The sequence below is a fragment of the Capsicum annuum genome, chromosome 3 (genome assembly GCF_002878395.1).
Source record: "Capsicum annuum cultivar UCD-10X-F1 chromosome 3, UCD10Xv1.1, whole genome shotgun sequence".
Lineage (NCBI taxonomy): Eukaryota > Viridiplantae > Streptophyta > Magnoliopsida > Solanales > Solanaceae > Capsicum > Capsicum annuum.
The window spans coordinates 28,496,198-28,515,927 of record NC_061113.1 but is presented as its reverse complement, the minus strand read 5'-3'; the positions used below and the strand labels follow the sequence as shown (position 1 = coordinate 28,515,927).

General features: G+C 29.6%; 2 protein-coding genes across 4 annotated transcripts in view; both read right to left on the bottom strand.

Annotated features, from left to right (window-relative positions):
* LOC107864033 (small nuclear ribonucleoprotein Sm D2) overlaps positions 1–5,987 on the bottom strand; it is a 17,452-nt gene extending 11,465 nt beyond the window's left edge. The window contains exon 1 of the mRNA XM_016710286.2: positions 5,858–5,987. The gene's annotated coding sequence lies outside the window, so the exon portion shown is untranslated. The remainder of the gene's footprint in view (positions 1–5,857) is intronic.
* A 5,394-nt stretch (positions 5,988–11,381) lies between these two features.
* On the bottom strand, positions 11,382–16,337 carry LOC107864034 (caffeoylshikimate esterase). 3 transcript variants are annotated; one of them, XM_016710287.2, is made up of 8 exons: positions 15,976–16,337; positions 15,698–15,788; positions 15,571–15,603; positions 13,154–13,300; positions 12,537–12,667; positions 12,270–12,407; positions 12,055–12,153; positions 11,382–11,940 (listed from the first exon to the last, which is right to left on the bottom strand). In XM_016710287.2, the coding sequence occupies exons 1-8, from the start codon at positions 15,994–15,996 to the stop codon at positions 11,545–11,547; spliced, it is 1,056 nt and encodes a 351-aa protein (XP_016565773.1). In that variant the 5' UTR covers positions 15,997–16,337; the 3' UTR covers positions 11,382–11,544. The 3 variants fall into 3 exon arrangements, with proteins under 3 accessions (XP_016565773.1, XP_016565774.1, XP_047265189.1); XM_016710288.2 differs by lacking the exons at positions 15,571–15,603; positions 15,698–15,788; positions 15,976–16,337 and adding an exon at positions 15,374–15,474; XM_047409233.1 differs by lacking the exons at positions 15,571–15,603; positions 15,698–15,788; positions 15,976–16,337 and adding an exon at positions 15,129–15,335.
* Positions 16,338–19,730: the final 3,393 nt, after the last annotated feature.

Sequence of the window (19,730 nt, the reverse complement as noted above, 5' to 3'; positions counted from 1 at the left end):
ATTAGATATTTTAGCCCGTGCCAGCATGAGCCCAACATATGTTATTTAGGTTATCTCAATTTATATAGCACAAATAGTATTTGGAGTGTCAGTCAAATTTTTATTAATAGAATTTTTTAAATAATTTAAGTTGTTAACATTGTAATTTATAATACCTTTTACGTAATTATCAAACAATTTATGTTACTTGCTTTGTCCCAATTTTAGAATTTAGAGAGTCAATCAAATTTTTACTTATATATTTTAAGTTGTTAATCGTTGTGATTGATAGTATCTTTTAATGTAATTTCAAATAATTTATGTTACTTGCTTTATCGCAACTTATATGATACTATTAGAATTTCAAAAGTCAGTCATATTTTTTAGTATATGTTTTAAAAATATTATAAGATGTTAATAGCTTATGATTATTATAATTTTTAAATATATATAATATTTTACCAAAATAAAATAATTAAATAAAAATAAACAAAGTACTAAATTTTCAAAACATGTTAAATTCGAAAACATCATTTGGATCAACAAATTACTAAATTAAAACATTAAAACATGCAAACTATAAAATGCCAAAACTACCCTTGAATTTATGTGATACAAATATAATTTAGACAATGAATCAAATTTATAATATATTTTTAAATATTTTAAATTGTTAGCTATTATAATTTATAATATTTTAAAGTAATTTTTAAATAATATATGTTACTCTTCTTGTTCAAATTTTTGTGGCACTGATAGTCAATTATATTCTTAAAATAATTTATGTTCTTAATTATTATGATTTATAATACTTTTTCTTCTATTTCAATTTAAGTTGCACTGAAATAATTTTGAGAGTCAACCAAATTTTATGATTGAAGCAGCGAAGCGGATATGTCCTAAATGATTTATAATACCTAATTAGAAGTGATATAGCAAAATTACTATAAGAAAATATTTGTGAAAAAAATTATAAATGAGTATCATATAAGATGTCATATTAATTTAAAACATCAAAAATTAATTTATCATTTTATGTCAATTTTATTTTTGATTAAATAATATTAATTTTTTAATACCTAAATGACTTATAATAATTAATTAAGGGTGATAGTAAAATTACAGTTGAAGCAGTTGAAACAGACATATCATAAATGCCTGTTTTACCTTTTTTTATTAAATATTATTAAGTTTATTATATGTAAATGGCTTACATTAATTAATTAGGGGTAATATAGGAGGAAAAATACTTGTGAAAAAATTTAAATGAGTCTTATATAAGATGTCCTATTAATATAAAATATCAAGAATTAGTTTATCATTTATGTCTATTTTATTATTTATTAAATATTATTAAATTTTAAATGCCTAGATGACTTATAATAATTAATTAGAGGTGATATAATAAAATTTAAATGAGTCTTATATAATAAAACTACGATTGAAGTAGCTGAAACAAACATGTTATAAATGTCTATTTTACTTTTTTTATTAAATATTATTAATTTTCTTATATGTAAATGAGTTATGTTTGTTACATATATTTAAAAAATAACTAGGACGATCCGTCTGTGCATAAATATCTGATCAAACCAGTCACACTAACTTCTTCTTTTTTATTTTTCTTTAGATTTTTAATTTTATCTCAGATCTTAGGTTGAGGTTTATCAATTTTTTTTAAGTGATTAATTTATATGTCGTATATACAATGTATCAATATTATATAAATGATATATATAATGTAGAAATATATATGATATATATGATGTAGAAATGCAAGGTAAAGCTGCGTACAATACACCCTTGTGGTGGGGCCCTTCCCCGGATACCGCGCATAGCGGTAGATTTAGTGCACCGGGCTGCCCTGATGCAGAAATAGCTACGTTGTATATCGATATCGTACAAATAGTTATTTAGTGTATACGCAATGTATCGATATTGCAAACATAATACATAAACGTGCATCGATATTGTATAAATAGTTATATAATATATCGATATTGTATAAATAGTGTATAAGTGTGTATCAGTATTGCATAAAAAATATAAACATGTTTGTATAAAATGTATCGATATTGTATAAATAGGTACATATTGACATTATATAAATAGTATAAAAGTGTGTATCGATATTATCTAACAATAATGTAATGTATATATAATGTATCTATATCAATATTTCTAACTATCATGTGCTCCCACCTTAACAAATAAAAATCTAATTAGAAATAACAAATTATTATAATATTCATTTTATTCATTAAAAAGTGAAACAATTTAAAAAGAAAAAAATTATTTTTGAAAAAAAATATATATATTCAAACAATGAAAAAAAATAAAAAAAATCCAGCAATTTTTTTTTAGAAAAAATGGCCAAATGGCGAAGCAAATAATTTGTCGATTGGCCATTTAAAATAAAAGAAAAGTGGGTTAATTTGTATAAATAACATAAATACCAACCCTTTTGCATATTTTATTTTTTTATTCTTAATGACTTTGGTGTACGAGTCTCTTTCACATACTTCAATTAATTTCACGAGATATTTGTCACATCCCATCAATAATAATTGATGGAAAAAATCACCTATAGCTTTCTTATTTCTAGGGAAAAAATATTTAGACACAAAATAACTCTTTAAATGTAATTTAAAAAGTATAAATTATTTTCAAAAAAAATTATTAGTATATGATATTTTATTTTAATTATATCATATACTATGAATTTTCATTACCCTAAAATCCCTCTCTTAATTGAGTTCAAATATGAGTATTAACTTCTTAATTTTATAGTCACTGAGTTAGTGTAACAAATGGTATCTAGTAAGGATTAGTGTAGCAAGTGGTATATAGTAAGGGAGGTCAGAGATTGATTCTCCCTACTAACACCTGCTTAGTGCAGTTTATATTTTCTACGTGATTTGCGTGCTATTGCACAAGAACAAATTTATCCAATGCACACCTGAAGATGCAGGGGCGGACCTATATTCATTTGTGGGGTGTTTTGACACCCACTAAATTCGACGCGAAATAAGTAAAATTACATAGAAAATATACGAAAATAAATATATAATATATAAAAGCACCCACTAAACAAAAAGTTGGTTGGGTTCATTAGTATTTAGGCTGATTTTAAGGTTCTCCACTAGAAGAAATGCCCTGGGTTCAAACCTCATTGAGGTGATTTTTTATTTTTCTTTAGTTTTAAATTTTTTTAAGCACCACTATCCTTAAATCTTGGGTCCGTAACAGTGAAGATGGACATTCCGAATTTTTCTGGGTTAAATATTTTGTTGACTCAGGCGTTCAAAGTGTTTGCGAAAAAAAGTGCTTTTGAAAAAAAACTCTGTTTAATTTCCGAAAAATTATTTTTTGCTATTCCCAAATATTTATAGTCGAACACATCTTCTTCTTTTTGTTTTGAAATAAATATTGTTGGCCTCCTAAAACTTTGACCAAACAAGCGATAAGTCATTGTCGAATACTTTATGTTGGACATGATTTTATTATAGGTAGTTCTTATGGCCTTATTAATAACTCTACTGTATTTCCCTGATAATGGCTTAATTAACTTGCCCACTTTATTTGGATGACCGGTGAAAATAAAGATCTCTTAAGGTAATTTAATATGAACTAGTCTAGGTGTACGCGCTTCGCGTGTGTAACTAACTTAGTGAGTTTAATCCTATAGAATCATTTAAGATATAAAAAATATGATAGTTTTCAAAATATTTATTACATTTTTTGTTTGTTAGCATCTTCATATTGGGTTACTTTCAACTATTATCTAATTTTACGAAAAAGTAGAAATTAGCCAACCGAAAAGCATGTATATTAATTTATACACAAGAAAGCTTACTTAGAAGAGTAGATTCCTCGAAAAATATTTTTTTTCAACTAGTATTTATTATTTTTGTCAACAAATATTTATATTCAAAATTTTGTAATAGCAGGTAGATAGATTAAACTCAATTTACAACAAATAATGTACTTGATCCGCCTTTAAACTTAAATCGTAAGCCCAAAATTGAAAGAGTCGACTATAATCCTAAATTTATATGTTCATCATTCAAACAAAAGTTATGCATATCAAAATTCTAACACTTATTATAACTTTTTATTCAGAACTCAACCAATAAGTTTAATTAAAAATTCAACAATAATAACAACGAAATATTTAAACAACATAATCAAAACAAAGTTTAACAAAGTTACAGTTAAACAAAGGAAGGAAAAAAAAAAGAGATAAACCTAGATATTTTTATAAAAGATAAAGTTCTAATTGATTTAGAAGTGTTAAATATTACAAATTCTTATTTAAATTAAATAACCAAATCAAAAGAAGTTATAACTAAAATTAATTGTGAACAAAACTTTTACCAAAAGGATACATGTATAAATTCAACAATAAATTAGAACAAGGTAAATGCACAAGAAATTCAAAATAGCTTCGTTTCGTAATGTCAAAGAATAATAATTAGTTAGACATATTTGAAATCTGAGCTACTTTATAATATTGTAATCAAAGCTGGCGCAATTATGACATTAAACTATTCAAGAGAGGTTGAGAGTTACTTCTTGCAAAGATCGTTCACAATAAAAGTCACTCTAATCTACTGATTTTCAAAGCTTAGAGTAGCTAATTTTCAAGAACCCAAAACTCAAAACCGTAAGCAAAACCTTAAGCTATTTTGTGGTATATGTGTTCTTTTTGTGTGGTTGCTGCGTGTGTATATGTTGTGTATTGTGTATGGCCATCCTCTTTGGAGGGTTATATGTGTGTGGGTAAATATAGGCGTTAGTTTGGGTGTGTATGTGTGTTGGTGTTTCTGTTGAATTGGGATGAGAAAATAATAATTATATAGCAATGTGTTTAGGAGACATGAGGGAGTACATTGGGGTAGTTTAGATGGTTTTGGTATGTGATTAGGATTTGGGGGTTTGTATAGGCGTAGGTTAGTATGTCTAGGATTGCGTGGCTGCAATTATGTAGGCGGTATAGTGAGAAGATTTGAGAGAATTTCAGATTTTTTTTTTTGGGGGGGGGTTTCCAAGGTATTCCTACAGCCAACAGTCGTGAGACTAATCCTTCGTTCCTCGGTCAGCGCACTAAACGATAGAAAACTGACCACAGAGTTTTGCTCCATTCAGGTTAATTAGGATTAGTTTAGGTATTAGGCGGTGGAGGATTTGAGGCATGGGTAGGATTAGGATTAATTGAATTTAAGATTTACTTAAGATACAACTTTTAATTGATTTAAAATTCTTAAATTTTAGGTATATAATTCAAATAAGGAAAAGTTTAAAACTAAATTTTAATGGATTTTTAAGTTTTAACTTTTTTAAAAAAATAGTAAAAAAGACGTTTTTGTATATTACAGAATTTTTTAACGAAGGGCAAAAAGTTCAAATCACTTTTTTAAAGCTTTCACGTTTTAATATATTATTATTATTATTATTAAATAAAAAAATTTCAAATAGTTTAATGACTGTATGAAATCTTTTACCCAAACAAGGGGCCTGTCAGAGATTTAATAGCCTTATGTTAAACCCATGTGTCTAGAAGTTCTAATTGTGCAAAAATCGCCCTTTTCACATCAGTACAACGGGTTAAAGAGGCACAACTTACTAGATGTAGTCACAGAGACAAAACTAACATAAGTTTATTAAACTCGACTGTACCATCATTTTGAAACCAAGTTAAGAAACTATAGAAAAATTTCTTTATATTTTGATAGAGTCTGGATTTTTTATAGTTACCATGTAAACGAAGTTAGATTTTCAACATAGGTATAAGAAGCTTTTTAGCCGGACATAGTCACGGATGGACTAGGGAAGAAGTTGTATTAAAAAGTACAACAAAGAGAGATATAAATAGTACCTTAGATTATCCGGTTGCAAGACCTGAACAGTAATAAACAGTGGCTAACGCCCTTTATTTATCTTTGAAGTATTTTACAAAAAGTAAGAAGTAGAGAGAAAGGAGAGCTATAGAGAGAAAATGAAAGATTTTTTTTTTTTTAAAACTTATGCATCTCTAACAAGAATGAGGCGTCTATTTAAAGAAAGAAAAAGGAATCTTGCACAGTATATAGTGGGTCCTGTGCACATTATTTTTAAGAAAAGCATAGTAAGAGTTCTTTGATAATTTCAGTTGTCTCTTCATGCTTTTAAGATAGGACCTGCGGGCCTGCTGTTTATCATACTTTGTCTTTTTCCTTTTTCTTTAACTGATAGAGAAGGGCTTCAGTTTGTTCTAATTCTTCACTTGTGAGGATATGTGCTGAAGGTAGTGGTTGAGAATCAAGAATGTTTTCTTCATTTTCTGCTTCTTCACTTGTGATGTTTTTCATGGATGTATCTGAACTTTGTTCCACTGTTTTTAATAATTTATTCCGTACTTCGGCTAGATATCTTTCAATCATTTCTAGCTTATTTCCTTCGTGGACATTCTTCTAGAAATATTATTTAGACCTTTATCATCAACAATTTCTTTTCTTGGAGCCTGAGCATTTTCGACGTTTTTTCGGATAATACTTTCGTGAAGTTCTTTGCCATAAGGGACCTTTATAGTTGGGTTAATACGAAACAGTTTGTTCCAGAAGTTATAATAAAAGACCCTATATAATCGTGGAATTTGTTCTTTGGTGAATCCGAATTCTACATCCCACTTGTGAATCCAAGGAATTGAGAATTCTATAAAAAAAAATACATTTGATCAATGGTGTCTAATTTACAGACATGTTTTGAAAGATATAATTCAGTTAAAAATGGTGAATATTTTTTTCATTCTTGGTAGGGGTGAAGATATTCTGGTGGCAGAATTTTGACTGTGGGGCCATGGCATGACCATCACTGAAGAAACCACTTGGGTATTTGATTTACAAAGACTTTGGCACAAACTTTTAGAAACCAAGTATGTTTGTGTTTAGAATTATTGTAATAAAATGTTTGGGTAAATGCTTTAATATAATTCCAGTAAATAAAAGAAACTTTAGAATCTTTCATGGTTAAATATGTTTCAGCCATGGAGGTTATTCCCCAATCTTCAATAGACAGGAGTTTTTTAATCATCATCTTAGAATAACCATGCACATATTCAGTCGTTACTTCAGCCAATTGATAGTGTTCTATTTCGGCGTTGCCAGCTGCAACTAATATATTTTCATAATAGGCTCTTGTTTTAAATGATTCCCCTACAAAATAGAGATGAGTTAATAAATGTTTTTGGAGTAACCTCCGTGAATCTCCTTGTTTGCATATTTGAGAATTTTCAACAAGGAGTATTAATTCTCTTTCCTCGAGTATTTCATAATTAGGCCTATCGGCAGTATTTTCTAAAGTAATGGCTGCAAATGAATCAACCTTTTTAGCAGACATATAAGATTGTATTTGTTCATACCAAAGATGATCTTCTAGGATATCATCTAGACAAATTGAAGGGCTTATATTTTGAGTTTTTTCTGAAGATGATTGTTCTACAATATGCTGAATTTTTGAATTTATTAAGCTCATATTTCCTCTTTGTAAGACAGGAAAATTTGAAGAGCTTGAAGCATAAGATGAAGATGAGGATCCTCTTCCTCTAGTGTTTTGCTATTGACTTTTGCCGTTGTTTCCTCTTCCTCGAACCACCAACCATGGGGGGTCGGTACCCATATTGCTGTATAAAGTAACCATGGATCAGCATACCAAGCCAAATATTCAGATAAATCTTCATAAAGTGTATCCGTTGAATAAGACTAGTAATGACTTTTCTCAGAATAAGCATGTGCATGTCAGCATTCAGAGGAGTTACCTTTATAAAAGTGATTAGAAATTTGTGAGAGAAGAAATGAACGAAGAGCTTCATTATTGCTTTTGTATCCTGAAAGAATAGGGAGTGATGTAAAGATTAATCATTTAAGTCGATATCAAACTAGTAGATGTTATCGTCATAGAATTCGTTGATGTTAGAGATAAATTCTTTTTCAATTATTTTATGGATGAGAGTTTCTAATATCACATAATGAATATCTTCATTCAAAGGGATACATTTAATAATAGTAATAACAATTTTTTTCAGAGAGATAGTAAGTATAAAAATTCATTGGTTGTTCAAATATTCTCTAGAGAGAAAATCGGGCAAAGAATTTTCACTTCCTTTTTTATATTGAATCGTAAAGTCAAAAGGAGCTAACTGAGCCTGCCACCTGGCAAAAATTAATTTAGAAGCATCATGTTTAAGATCTTTATCAAACATGTATTTTACAGATTGAGCATCAGTTCTGACTATAAACTTTTGGTTATACAAATCATCTTGAAACTTTAAAACACATTTAACAATAGTTAACATTTCATGGGTCATAGTGGCGTACTTTTTCTGACTCTCAGACCATTTTCTCGAATGGAATCTAATAAGACGTTCAGTATTATCCTGGGGATTTACTTGTTTGAGTATTTCACCATAACCAATATTGAATGCATCAGTTTCGATGATTTTTAACCAATCAGGGTTGGCTAAAGTTAAACAAGGAAGAGCTTGAACGCGTTTTTTAATTAATTTAAAGAGATCAGTGTGGACTTGTGTCCAAGGTTTTTTATAATCCTTTTTTAGCCTATCATATAACGGTACTAAATCCCTAAACATATTTTTATAAAAAAGAGAAAATATAGTTAAGACTTTCAAGAAATCTCTGCAAATGAGTTTTATCAGTTATAATATCAGGAAGTTTTTCAGCGAAGTCTAAAGTTCTTTGTATGGGCTGAATAGTGCCTTGCGAAATGTTATGTCCTAAAAATCGGACATTTGCCTGAAACAAGCTCATTTTCGGCTTAGAAATAACCAAACCATTTTGTAAAATAATTTGTTTAAACATATTTAGGTGTTTAAAATGTGATTCTAGAGTTTTTGAGAACACAAGAATATCATCAATATAGACAATTATAAAATCCATATAAGGATTAAATATGTCATTCATAATCTTTTGAAATTTAGAAGGAGCATTTTTCAAACCAAATGGCATAACATTCCATTCATATTGTCCAAAAGGGACATTAAAAACAATTCTATAAGTATGCTTTTTATCAATTTGAATTTGTCAATAACCAAATTTAAGGTTGAATTTAGAAAATATGTTGGCACCATAAAGTTTAGAAAGCAAGTCTTTTTTATTAGGTATTGGGTACCTAATTCATTTTAAAACTTTATTCAGGGGTTTATAATTAATGACTAGTCTAGACATACCACGTTCCTGCTCAACAGCATTATTAACGTAGAAGACGGTACAAGACCAAGTGGATTTTGAGGATTTTATAAGACCCTTTTGCAAGAGACTATCAATCTCTTTTTTACAGAATTTTACTAACTCTGTATTCATTTGGCAGGGTCGAGATTTTGTGGGTATTTTATTTTCACTGAAACCATCTTCATAAGGAAGAGAAACAATATGTTTCTTGCGACTCCAGAAGGCATTTGGTGATCAGCACAAATATCAATAGTTAATTGATCAGAAATTATTTTTATTTTTTCTTGGACTTTTAAAGACTTCATTGACTCATGAATATTCATACTCATTATTTCTAATTGTAAAAAATTTACCTGCCTTTACTTCATACTAATTAGAGCATTTATATCTCTTGTTACAGGATCAGTAACAAAAGGATAAGAAATTTCTTTATTTTTATAATTAGCTTTAAAATCAGTCGCATCAATATTAGTATAAGGATAAATAGCATTTATAAAAGATGTTCCTAAAATAATAGGAGGATATAACTGATTTTTTACCAAAAAAAATAAATGCGGAATGCAAATCTTATTTTGACATATATGAGTATTAGGCAATTTATAGTTAATATCAAGTTTATGACCAGATGCAGATTTAATTATGTGGGTAGTTTTTGCAAAATATCTGGTTGGAATTAAACCTTCCTGAATCCAGCTGACATCAGCACCACTATCAATCATAGCTATATTAGTGATGGAAAATTCATTATTAATTATGATAGTGCAATTTATATACCACTTATAAGCAGTAACAATTTGCATCATACCCAAGAAATAATCATTCTTTGAATCTATTTTTTGAACAATACTATCCATATTTTGAGAATCTTCAAAATTCTTTTCTTTCCCTTTAGAATTAGAAGAAGTAATTTTTTCAAAAATGTTAGAAATATCTTCTTCAATTTTCAAAATTCTATGATCTGAAACCATCTGATTTTACTTTAAAGAGATAATTTCCTTCTTTAACTTTTCAATTTCTATTTTCAAATCATCAAAAGTTGTATCTCTTCCCGGAGTCTGACTAATAATGAGTTTTCTATTGACTTCGAAAATAGAATAGGGCATGATATCAATATCAGAATCAGTATTTTTCTTGACATAATTACTTTTGGTAGGTTTAGTATTACTAGAATTGTTGGTTGATGTGGAAGCAAGATCAATAATTTTTTGACGAAACTTCTCGTCAGTTACTTCATTTACTAATACTAAAGCACTATCAGCAGTAATTGTGAAGACATTTAACGCTAAATCTTCAAATTGAGATTGAAGTTTATAAAACGCATCATCACAATCACAATTATCAGCAGTACAATCAGAACAAGCATTAGTCATAGGCTTTTCATTATCAGAAGAATTAGGTAAATCAATATCATTTTCAGATTCAGATTCATAATCGGATTCAGAATCAGAAGTATATAATAAGCCATAAATTTGGTCATGCATCTCATCAGAGAGTGTTAAAGACTTGAGTTTTTAAAGTTTACAATTGAGAGCTATATAACCATATTGATTGCACTTATAACACTTGATTTTTGCTAGGTCTCTCTTAGACCTATTTTTTGTAAATCTGATAGACTTACTTTAGAGACTATTATTATTATTGTTGTTGCTGCTATCTGCTGCCGTCACTGCTATTATTATTATTATTATTATTATTACTATTACTATTACTATTACTATTACTATTACTATTACTATTACTATTACTATTATTACTATTATTATTTATTATTATTTAATTTGGTTGTTCATTTTTTTAAGGAGGAGCTCAATTTACAAGCTCAAAATCGAAATATTCAAATCAAGTAATCTAAAATCAAACCAAAAAACAAAAACCGATCCAATCCGAGCTTATTTGGATCGGATTTGAATTGTAATTTCTTTAATCCGAAAATCCAAATTGAAACGTTCATACCAACCTTAATCTAATTATTAATTACCTCTATCTATCAAAAGTAATACTACAATAAAAGGGAAGGGAAATGAAGAAACAGAAAGGAACGAGACTACCAAGTATAATGATCAGCAACATACTCAATGTAAATCCTGCAAGTGTAGGAAGGGTAACATGTACGCAGACCTTACCCCTTACCTTGGAAGCTGGAGAGGTTGTTTCCGAACTACCAATTATAACCATCACTAGACAAGTAGTTTACTGACACATAAAGATATGAGATTTTGCATCTTACAATAACATGTTATTTGCCACTTCCCTCATAAATAATAGTAGCAACATTTATGTCACCATAACATGAAAGAACAAATGAAGGAGATGCAACAGGCCATATCTATCGATCAAGTTTCTACATTGATGAATGATGGTGCATCCGACGCCCTTTCCATCCACACAGATAATTCGCTTGAGGACGTTTTCTCTGTGGTTTTGCTTCATTGACCGTTACAGGTGAAGAGATTGGTTGCATCTCATATGGCGTAGATGTAGCTCGACAAACTGATCTCTCAATTAAATTAGCCTCATCGATATTCTCTCCATTTCGCTTGTCAAGCCAAGAGATGATATCTGAAAAGACGATTTCAATGTTATCTTCTGGCTCACCATATGTCAAACCATGCCACATTCCTGGATAGAGTTTTATAGTCTTGTCCTTGCTACTCGCTTGCTCGTATAAAGCCTTACTTACTTCTGGATCTGTTACTATGTCTGCTTCCCCGTGTAACACTAAAAATGGTAGAGTCACCTGTCAAAACAACAGAATGAATTTAAAATTTTCAGCTAAGCAACACTGCTACTTTTCATATTGTCGGAAGGATCCAATTGTTGTTTACATGGAAGATGGTAAAGTAACAGTTACCTCGTGCAAACTTTCCTCAAGATGCATGCTGGTTCTAAGCATTTCCAACGCTGTCTTTAGTCTTGGCTTTTCCTGATAAATTAACTTGTTCCCACGTACCTTTACTTGCAAAATGAAGAGAAATGGACATCATTTTTTTATAGAAGACAAAAAATGGACGTCGCACATCATATTAGTACATGGAAGATAGCAAATGACTTAATGATTAGCCTCACCTCTTCCCTTTTAACAGGGTCCTTGAAGGCCGAATCAATGACATCCTTTGTAGGGACTATCTTCCATCTTGGTATGACATCCTCCACTTTAGTTAGTAAGCTTATAACCATTGGATGTGGCTTCACCTTCTCGGATATCTGGTGATTTTTGCAATGTAAATTAGCAACATCATGACCGACTTCCAAAGGTCCCTCAATACTAAATGCAAGCACTAAAGCATATCGATTACAGTAATGTGCCAAGACTGAAAATCATAATTGGCCTACCTTACACATAGGTGCAACGAGAAGAGCACCATGCCAAAAGGTAGGATCTTTCTTGTGTGTTAAAAGAGCCACGGCCCCTCCCATCGACTCCCCATATAAAAACCTTGTTTTCTCTCTGTACTCCTCCTGCGCTGATGTCCAATAGAACATGTCTTTTAGGAAAAGGATATCAAGTATGGTGAAGCTTTTTAACAGTTGTGACCATACCTATGAAAAATATTCGACTTGGATAAAGAAAAAGGAGCAGCTTGAAGTGTCATAGAAAAAATCACTTGGAAGAACACCCAAAAATCAACAAGAGAAGGGAAAAAGGAATAAAAAACATTCTAAAGATACACTTTTCCACGCTAACATATCAAAGATAGACGATTTGTCACTGACAGCTTGTGAGGTCATGTAGAATTTACCAATATTTAACTGATGAAAGTGCGGGTTACACTACGTTACTGCAGCAACCTTACATTCTATAATAAGAATTAATTATATGCTTCAGAAAAGGTAACATTTGGTAGCTTACTGAAATCTAATATGACATAAAACAAACTGTAATATCACACAGGTTAATAACCTTTCCAGCAAAAAATAACTGTTAATCAAGAGGACATTTGGTAGCTTACCACAAACTGACTTGAAAAAGTCACTGCAGTCATTGACAATGTTGTCAAACTTTTTGATGTAACAGCGGGCACCCCCTGATCGTCCATGGCCTTCATAATCTATTCCGAACACAGCGTATCCATGATTTGCCAGCTTTGTCCCAACACCTAGCCATAATATTACAATATCAATGTTAAGTTGGATCTACAACATGAGCTTTCACAATTCTATTGTGCACAAGAAAGAACACCAAGTCACCAACATATTGGCCATAGGCATGGTATAGATAGCACTTGTGCGAGTTCCTTAGGTATATTAGGCTAGAGAATGTTGCAATTTACAAAAGGATCTCCTTCATGAGTTAGACCACCCAAAACCAAATGGATTGAAAAATGTCACACACTGTAAATTCACAACAGTATTCAGTTATGTGCATGCCGAGGGTCTATCAGAAACAACCTCTCTACCTCTGAGGTAGGGGTAAGGTCTGCGTACACTCTACCCTCTCCAAACCCCACTTTGTATGATTATACTGGGTATGTTGTTGTTGTTATTGCTGTACTCAGTTATGTATATGGGGTAAAATTCCTATCTCCAAGTCCCACCCGGCATTATTTTTTAAAAACAGAAATAGAAGTAAAATCAAATGTTTGATGCCACATCATTTGTCAACAGAAAAAAACTTGGTTGAGGTAATAGAGAAAAAGTGCTACTAATATTCAAGGTGGGACAGGGCAGAACAATAGAACTCCTGGATAGACCAGCAACTCAAATGTCCTAGTCCAAGAATAACAAAACCAGAAGCTTTTCTCACCAGAAGCCAAGTTGAACAGGTCAAGTAACGTTTCAGAAATTTTTTTTTTCATGAGGGTTGTGTCCGAGCTAGTTTACACGCACCTCGACTATTCCATCTGCACCTAGTACATACCTACACAAGTACCGGATAACTCTTGTCCACCAAGCCTTTAAGGCAACATTCAGAATATATTTAGTTTTCTTTGTTATATATTTACTTTTTCTTTTGAATAGTCAAAGCCTAGTTAGATGACTCTTTAATGATTGCAGATGTACCTATCATACTTCCTAGTTCCTACTATTACAATCTATGTTATGCTCTGGACTTCTATTTTGACTTTTGTAGCTCAATTCAAAGTGTCCCACAAATTTTGGTGGTTGAAGCAATCTCTTTGTTTCACATACAGGACCCAATTTATTTGCTAACCTAATCAACCAATCAAACTACCAAAACAAGACTTTTAATTTAGTGGTTTCTAACTAAGTCAGCCAACTTACCAGCCAGCCATTGTTCCTCTTTATTTTACTAAACAAACAATTAAGTTCCAAGACAGGTGTTAAATAACAAATTAACCAAAAAGGAAAAAGCAGCAGATCATTCATGCTGCTGGAAACCATGAAAGGTCGTTATTTAAGGGTGATCAATTGCTTTCAACATATCTAAGTGTGATCATTAATTTGAGGACCATTTTTCATTGCATCTATAACTACTAACAGCCTCCTAACAACTGCATTATTTTACATGACCAATAATTGTGCCCTCAGAAAAAATAATCTTGTAAATTGATATACCACAACCACAAGAACATAATGCACATATTACCAAGATATGGGCAAACAAAAACTACTACTCCATCTCAAGCAAGTGGGGCTGGCTACATGAATCCTCTTAACTGTCTTTGTCGCTCTATTTAAGCTCATCTTTATTGAATATAATACAAAATAAGAAGGTACTAGAAGTTCTCTACAAAAATGTGAATGACAAGATATGGGCACCAACTACAAATCCTCTAAATTATTGAATTCAGCCAACAGTTCACAAATATAAAAAGGGACTAAGATAAGAAATATAAATTTTATTGTTATGGTTGGTCACCTATGTGAAATCAAAACAATGAAAATAGAGAACGAGAACAACAGTATAGCTTGTGTACTCCCACAAATGCAATATGAGGAGGATAACGTGTACGAAGATCTTACCGCCCCTTCTTAATGAAAAACGGAACACAGTCACAACCACAAAATAGTACAATATGAAAATAGAGGACAAGTGTAGCAGAAAATGGGCCATACAGTAACAGCAATCAGAGTAAAGTCACCACACAATACAAATGGACCCCAAAGTATAAAAAGTTGGTTCCTTTTTCACTGTTACTCTGTGACCAACTCGATAACAAGGGGAAAAAAAGAGTAAAAGTAAAACAGTCTCATGAATAGTCACATACAGAAAGGCACAAGAGGTAGAGGAAAGAGTAATGACATGCATTGATGACACCAATCCACCTATTCAAGATTCAAGCTTTATGCATTCATACTCAATTTCCTTAAAAAAAAAAAAAAAAAAGAATTATATTTCGTAATGAAAGTACTGAGTTCAAATGAATTCGATTCTGCATAATCAAATGAGTAAAACATATATTACCTCTCATGAATCTACTGCATTCCATGCCATAGCCTGAAACATCATTAATCAAGTTGTTAAATCAAATTTCAACAACAATAAAAAGAAGCACAAAATATTTAGGGAAAAAAGAGAGAATTAATCAAACCATGGCAAAGGAAAACAAGGGCCTTTGGAGAAGAAAAGGGCAACCATCTACAAGTAAAGAGTTGTACACCTCTTGGATTCCTTATAAATACCTAGTGACATTCATGTAAAAACAAAATCTTTATTAGAAAAACAAAAAAAACCATATTATAAAAAAGTAAAAATTAGGCGAATTGCATGTAAGCTGAACTAAACACCACGTTCCTAAACAAAAAAAAAAAACGTAAAGGAAAAAAATGCATGGCCATGGAAGAAAAAAGGAAAATAACCATGACCCACCTCATGATAATCAACACCCATGATATATTTTCAGGAAAAAGAATAAAGTCCCAACTCAGAAATGTGAATAAGCATTCAAGTGGAGATATTGGGTGAGTGAAAGATCTATGTATTATGGGTGCATTTTTATTTTTATTTTTTTTTGTATTGGAGTTGTAGATGAAGATGAAGATGAAGAAGAAGGGAAGCAAAAGTGATTCTTGATTGTGATAAAAGAATAGTTTTAAGATATTCAAATCTTGAAAAAACGGGAGGTATAAAGTGGACCAGAAATAAATGGAATATATATATAGAGATATAAATAGATATAGATTGGATGAGGAGAGTGAAAAGATTATGAAATTCTGATTATTATTTTTCTTCTTCTGGTGCAGTTATAAGGAGTAATCATATTGGAACTATTTTTATCTTTTATCAGATATCTTGAATTTAAATTTTTAAATTAAAATTTTCTTATTAACAGCGTCACTCTTACCGTGAATCATACATGTACAATTTAAATTAAATGAGCTGTAAATATCAAATGTCAAATAAAAAATAAAAAAATTATATTGAGTAATAGTAGTTGATTTGAGCTGTAAATATCTGAATAAAATATTAAAAATGAAAAAGTTACATTGAGTAATAGTTGGTTTGATTGATGAAGGAAGGTTCCAAAAATGTGAGGTAACGTGGGTGACTGGCTAAGCCCATCTCTTTGCTCTTTTCCAGAATTTTATAGATTTCGATTACTGCTAAAATATCGGAGGAAAAAATTATAATACTTCCTGTCATTTTAAAAAAAATAATTTATTTTAGTTTAATAAATATAAGATTTAAAAAATAAAATAAAAATTAAATTTTATTATTCTAAATCAAAGTTATATTAAACTATTAAATAGTAATATTAAACATATCATGTAAAAAATATTAAAATTAAAATATTATCAAAAATAGAAAAAAATCATTCTTTACAAAATGAACTTAAAAAAATACATTATTCTTTTTGAAAAGATGGAAATAAAAAATAAGAGGTCGCTACTGACGTTTGAGTACACATGGGAAAAGATGCTCTCTTTAAAAAATTTATAATCATATACACCTCAATTAATTTGATGAAATGAGAAAAAAAATAATTGAATTGCACTTCGACTCTATTTTAAAATAAATAAATTGAAACAGAGTGAGTAGCTTTGGTATATGTAGGGGAAAATACTCTTTTCTAAAATTTTATAATCATATGCACCGCTATTAATTTCATGAAATAAGAAAAATGATACTTAAATTACACTTAAGACTCTATTAATTACTAATAAAAATACATATGTATAGTTTTGTCATTTAAGCAATTACTAATAAAAATACACATGTATTCTTACTGTGATTATCATATTTAATATGGCTGATCAAAACTTTTTAAAAAAAGTAAATGAAGAGCTCGCTTATTTTTTTAAAAAGATATTTTTATGAAAAAAAATTCATCCAAATACACCCTTAATAGTAATTTTGTTTGATTGGTATACAAACTTGACATGAGTCATTTTCCCTAGTAATACGTAGTATATGGACGCACGTTATTTTATTTGTTGTCTAATCATTTTTATTCAAAAATAATTTATGACTAATTTGAATTTACATACGATATACCGACTATGGAGATAACACAAAGATTTTCTATTTGTGCAGCTCAAATTAAAGACTTTCGATTATAAATAAATAAATAAATGTCAATTATCCCTTTATATATTTTTGTGGTTGCAGCAACTTATTTTGACATTAATCAACAAATATATATTAATTTTATCTGTGTGAGCTTATTTATTTTGTCAATTTCAAAATTGAATAAAGAAAGAAAGTTATATAGTACTTAGTAGATTGATAATCAACGTAAAATTATCAATTTATGATACATATTTACAATACAAATATGTTTTTTTTCCTAATAAAAAACATAATTTTCGTAAAAACATGTATCTATCTGTATAATCCATATTTGTCAGAGGGGCAAAGTCAAGTTTTGGCTAGGGAGCTCATTTCAACGGAAAAAATATACTATTTGTATATAATTAAAATTATTTTTTTATATATATATAATAGATGTTGAATTCTATTCAACTAGTTTTGCTTTAAATATTGAATTCATTAAAATCTTGACTCTGCTTCTCTAAGTTATCATCAGGGTCTAAGTTATCATCAGGGGCGGATCCAAGATTTTTAGTGAGGGGGTTCAGTAGTACATATACGGACTAATCGAAGGGAGTTCAACCTCTATTATTTATACATAAAAAAAATTTATCATGTAAAAATAGTATAATTTTCCGATGAAGGGGGTTCAGATGAACCTTAGAATACATGTACATCCGCCACCGCTTGTCATCATAAACGTGCAATGACACTCTATCGACTTCAAGTTCTTGACTCTTTCACCCCCTTTATTTCCCCCCTTAAATCTTTCAATAATATTGCATGAATGCATAGGATGGACATCCTTTTTATTTTGTTTATTTCCTTTTGTTGTGTTTTCATTTTCACTAGAGTTGTTGGAAATATGGGGTTCTATTAGATTGACAATGAAAAGGAGATGACTGACCTGGGAAAACTTAGACCCATTCCTATCACAAATATTTTTCTCTCTTTTCTTTTGGTTTTTATCCGATGTTGGATATTTATATTAATTTTAAATCATGTGCTGTAACACGTTTACTTTTTTCAAGCAACATTTTCAATAAAAAAAAAATTTTTGCTTATAAAAATTTATATTCAAAATTTTTTATTAAGTAAACGTTTGATCATAAAAACTAAAAGTTTTTAGAGTTGGAGTTGTGTTTTGCCTTTTTTTTTGAAATTTTTTTAGACTTTTGAAAAAAAAAATTATATATAATGTTGCATCCCCCTAAAACTTATCAAAATCACCCATCTTAGATAACTTACCTACAAGACACAACCAAATGTGAGAGCAGATAATAATATTAGTTGTTGGTGTTGCATAAAAAGTTGAAAAATAGACGAATTGAAATTCTGTTATATCATGAGGAGATTTTAAAGAAGAAGAAAAAAGTTAAAGTTGTTGCACTAATTCCGATTATTGAATGAAATTAATAGAATATTTTTACAAAAATAAAATTATTTATAATAATAAATAAAGTTAAAATTTAATTTTAAAAAAATAATAATAATTTAAAATTGTAACGATCAAGCACCTAGGCGTGTGCATCGGTTGGTTCGGTTTTATATATTATCAGTTCAGTTTATCAGTTTTTGGTTTCTAAATATGCTAAACCAATAAGATATTTTTTATCGGTTTTTAACTTTTGGTTTAACCGCTAAGAAAATACTCATAAAATAAAAATAGTAGTAACTAATATGAAAAAAATCGAATCTTAGTTGCAACCAAAAATCTTACATAATGTGTTTTAATTTACAAGACCTTCAATTTTGAACTAAACGTTGTCAGGAGAAATTAAGAGTTTGTATAATTGAAATAATAGGTTTGTTAGTTAATAGAAATTAAGAGAAATATTTAATAAGTCATATATATATATATTACATGAGGTGTTAAGAGTTTAAGAGAAATATATAATAAGTCATATATCTATAATTTATATCTACAATCTATATATAATATATTAAAAGTGTAAACATCTTTAGAAAAGTGATTTGAACTTTTTGCCCTTTATTAAGAATATTTGCAATAGATGAAATTATCTTTTCATTTATTATATTATTATATTTCTAATATATTTAAAATTAAGGACTCCTAAAATATATGATAAGAG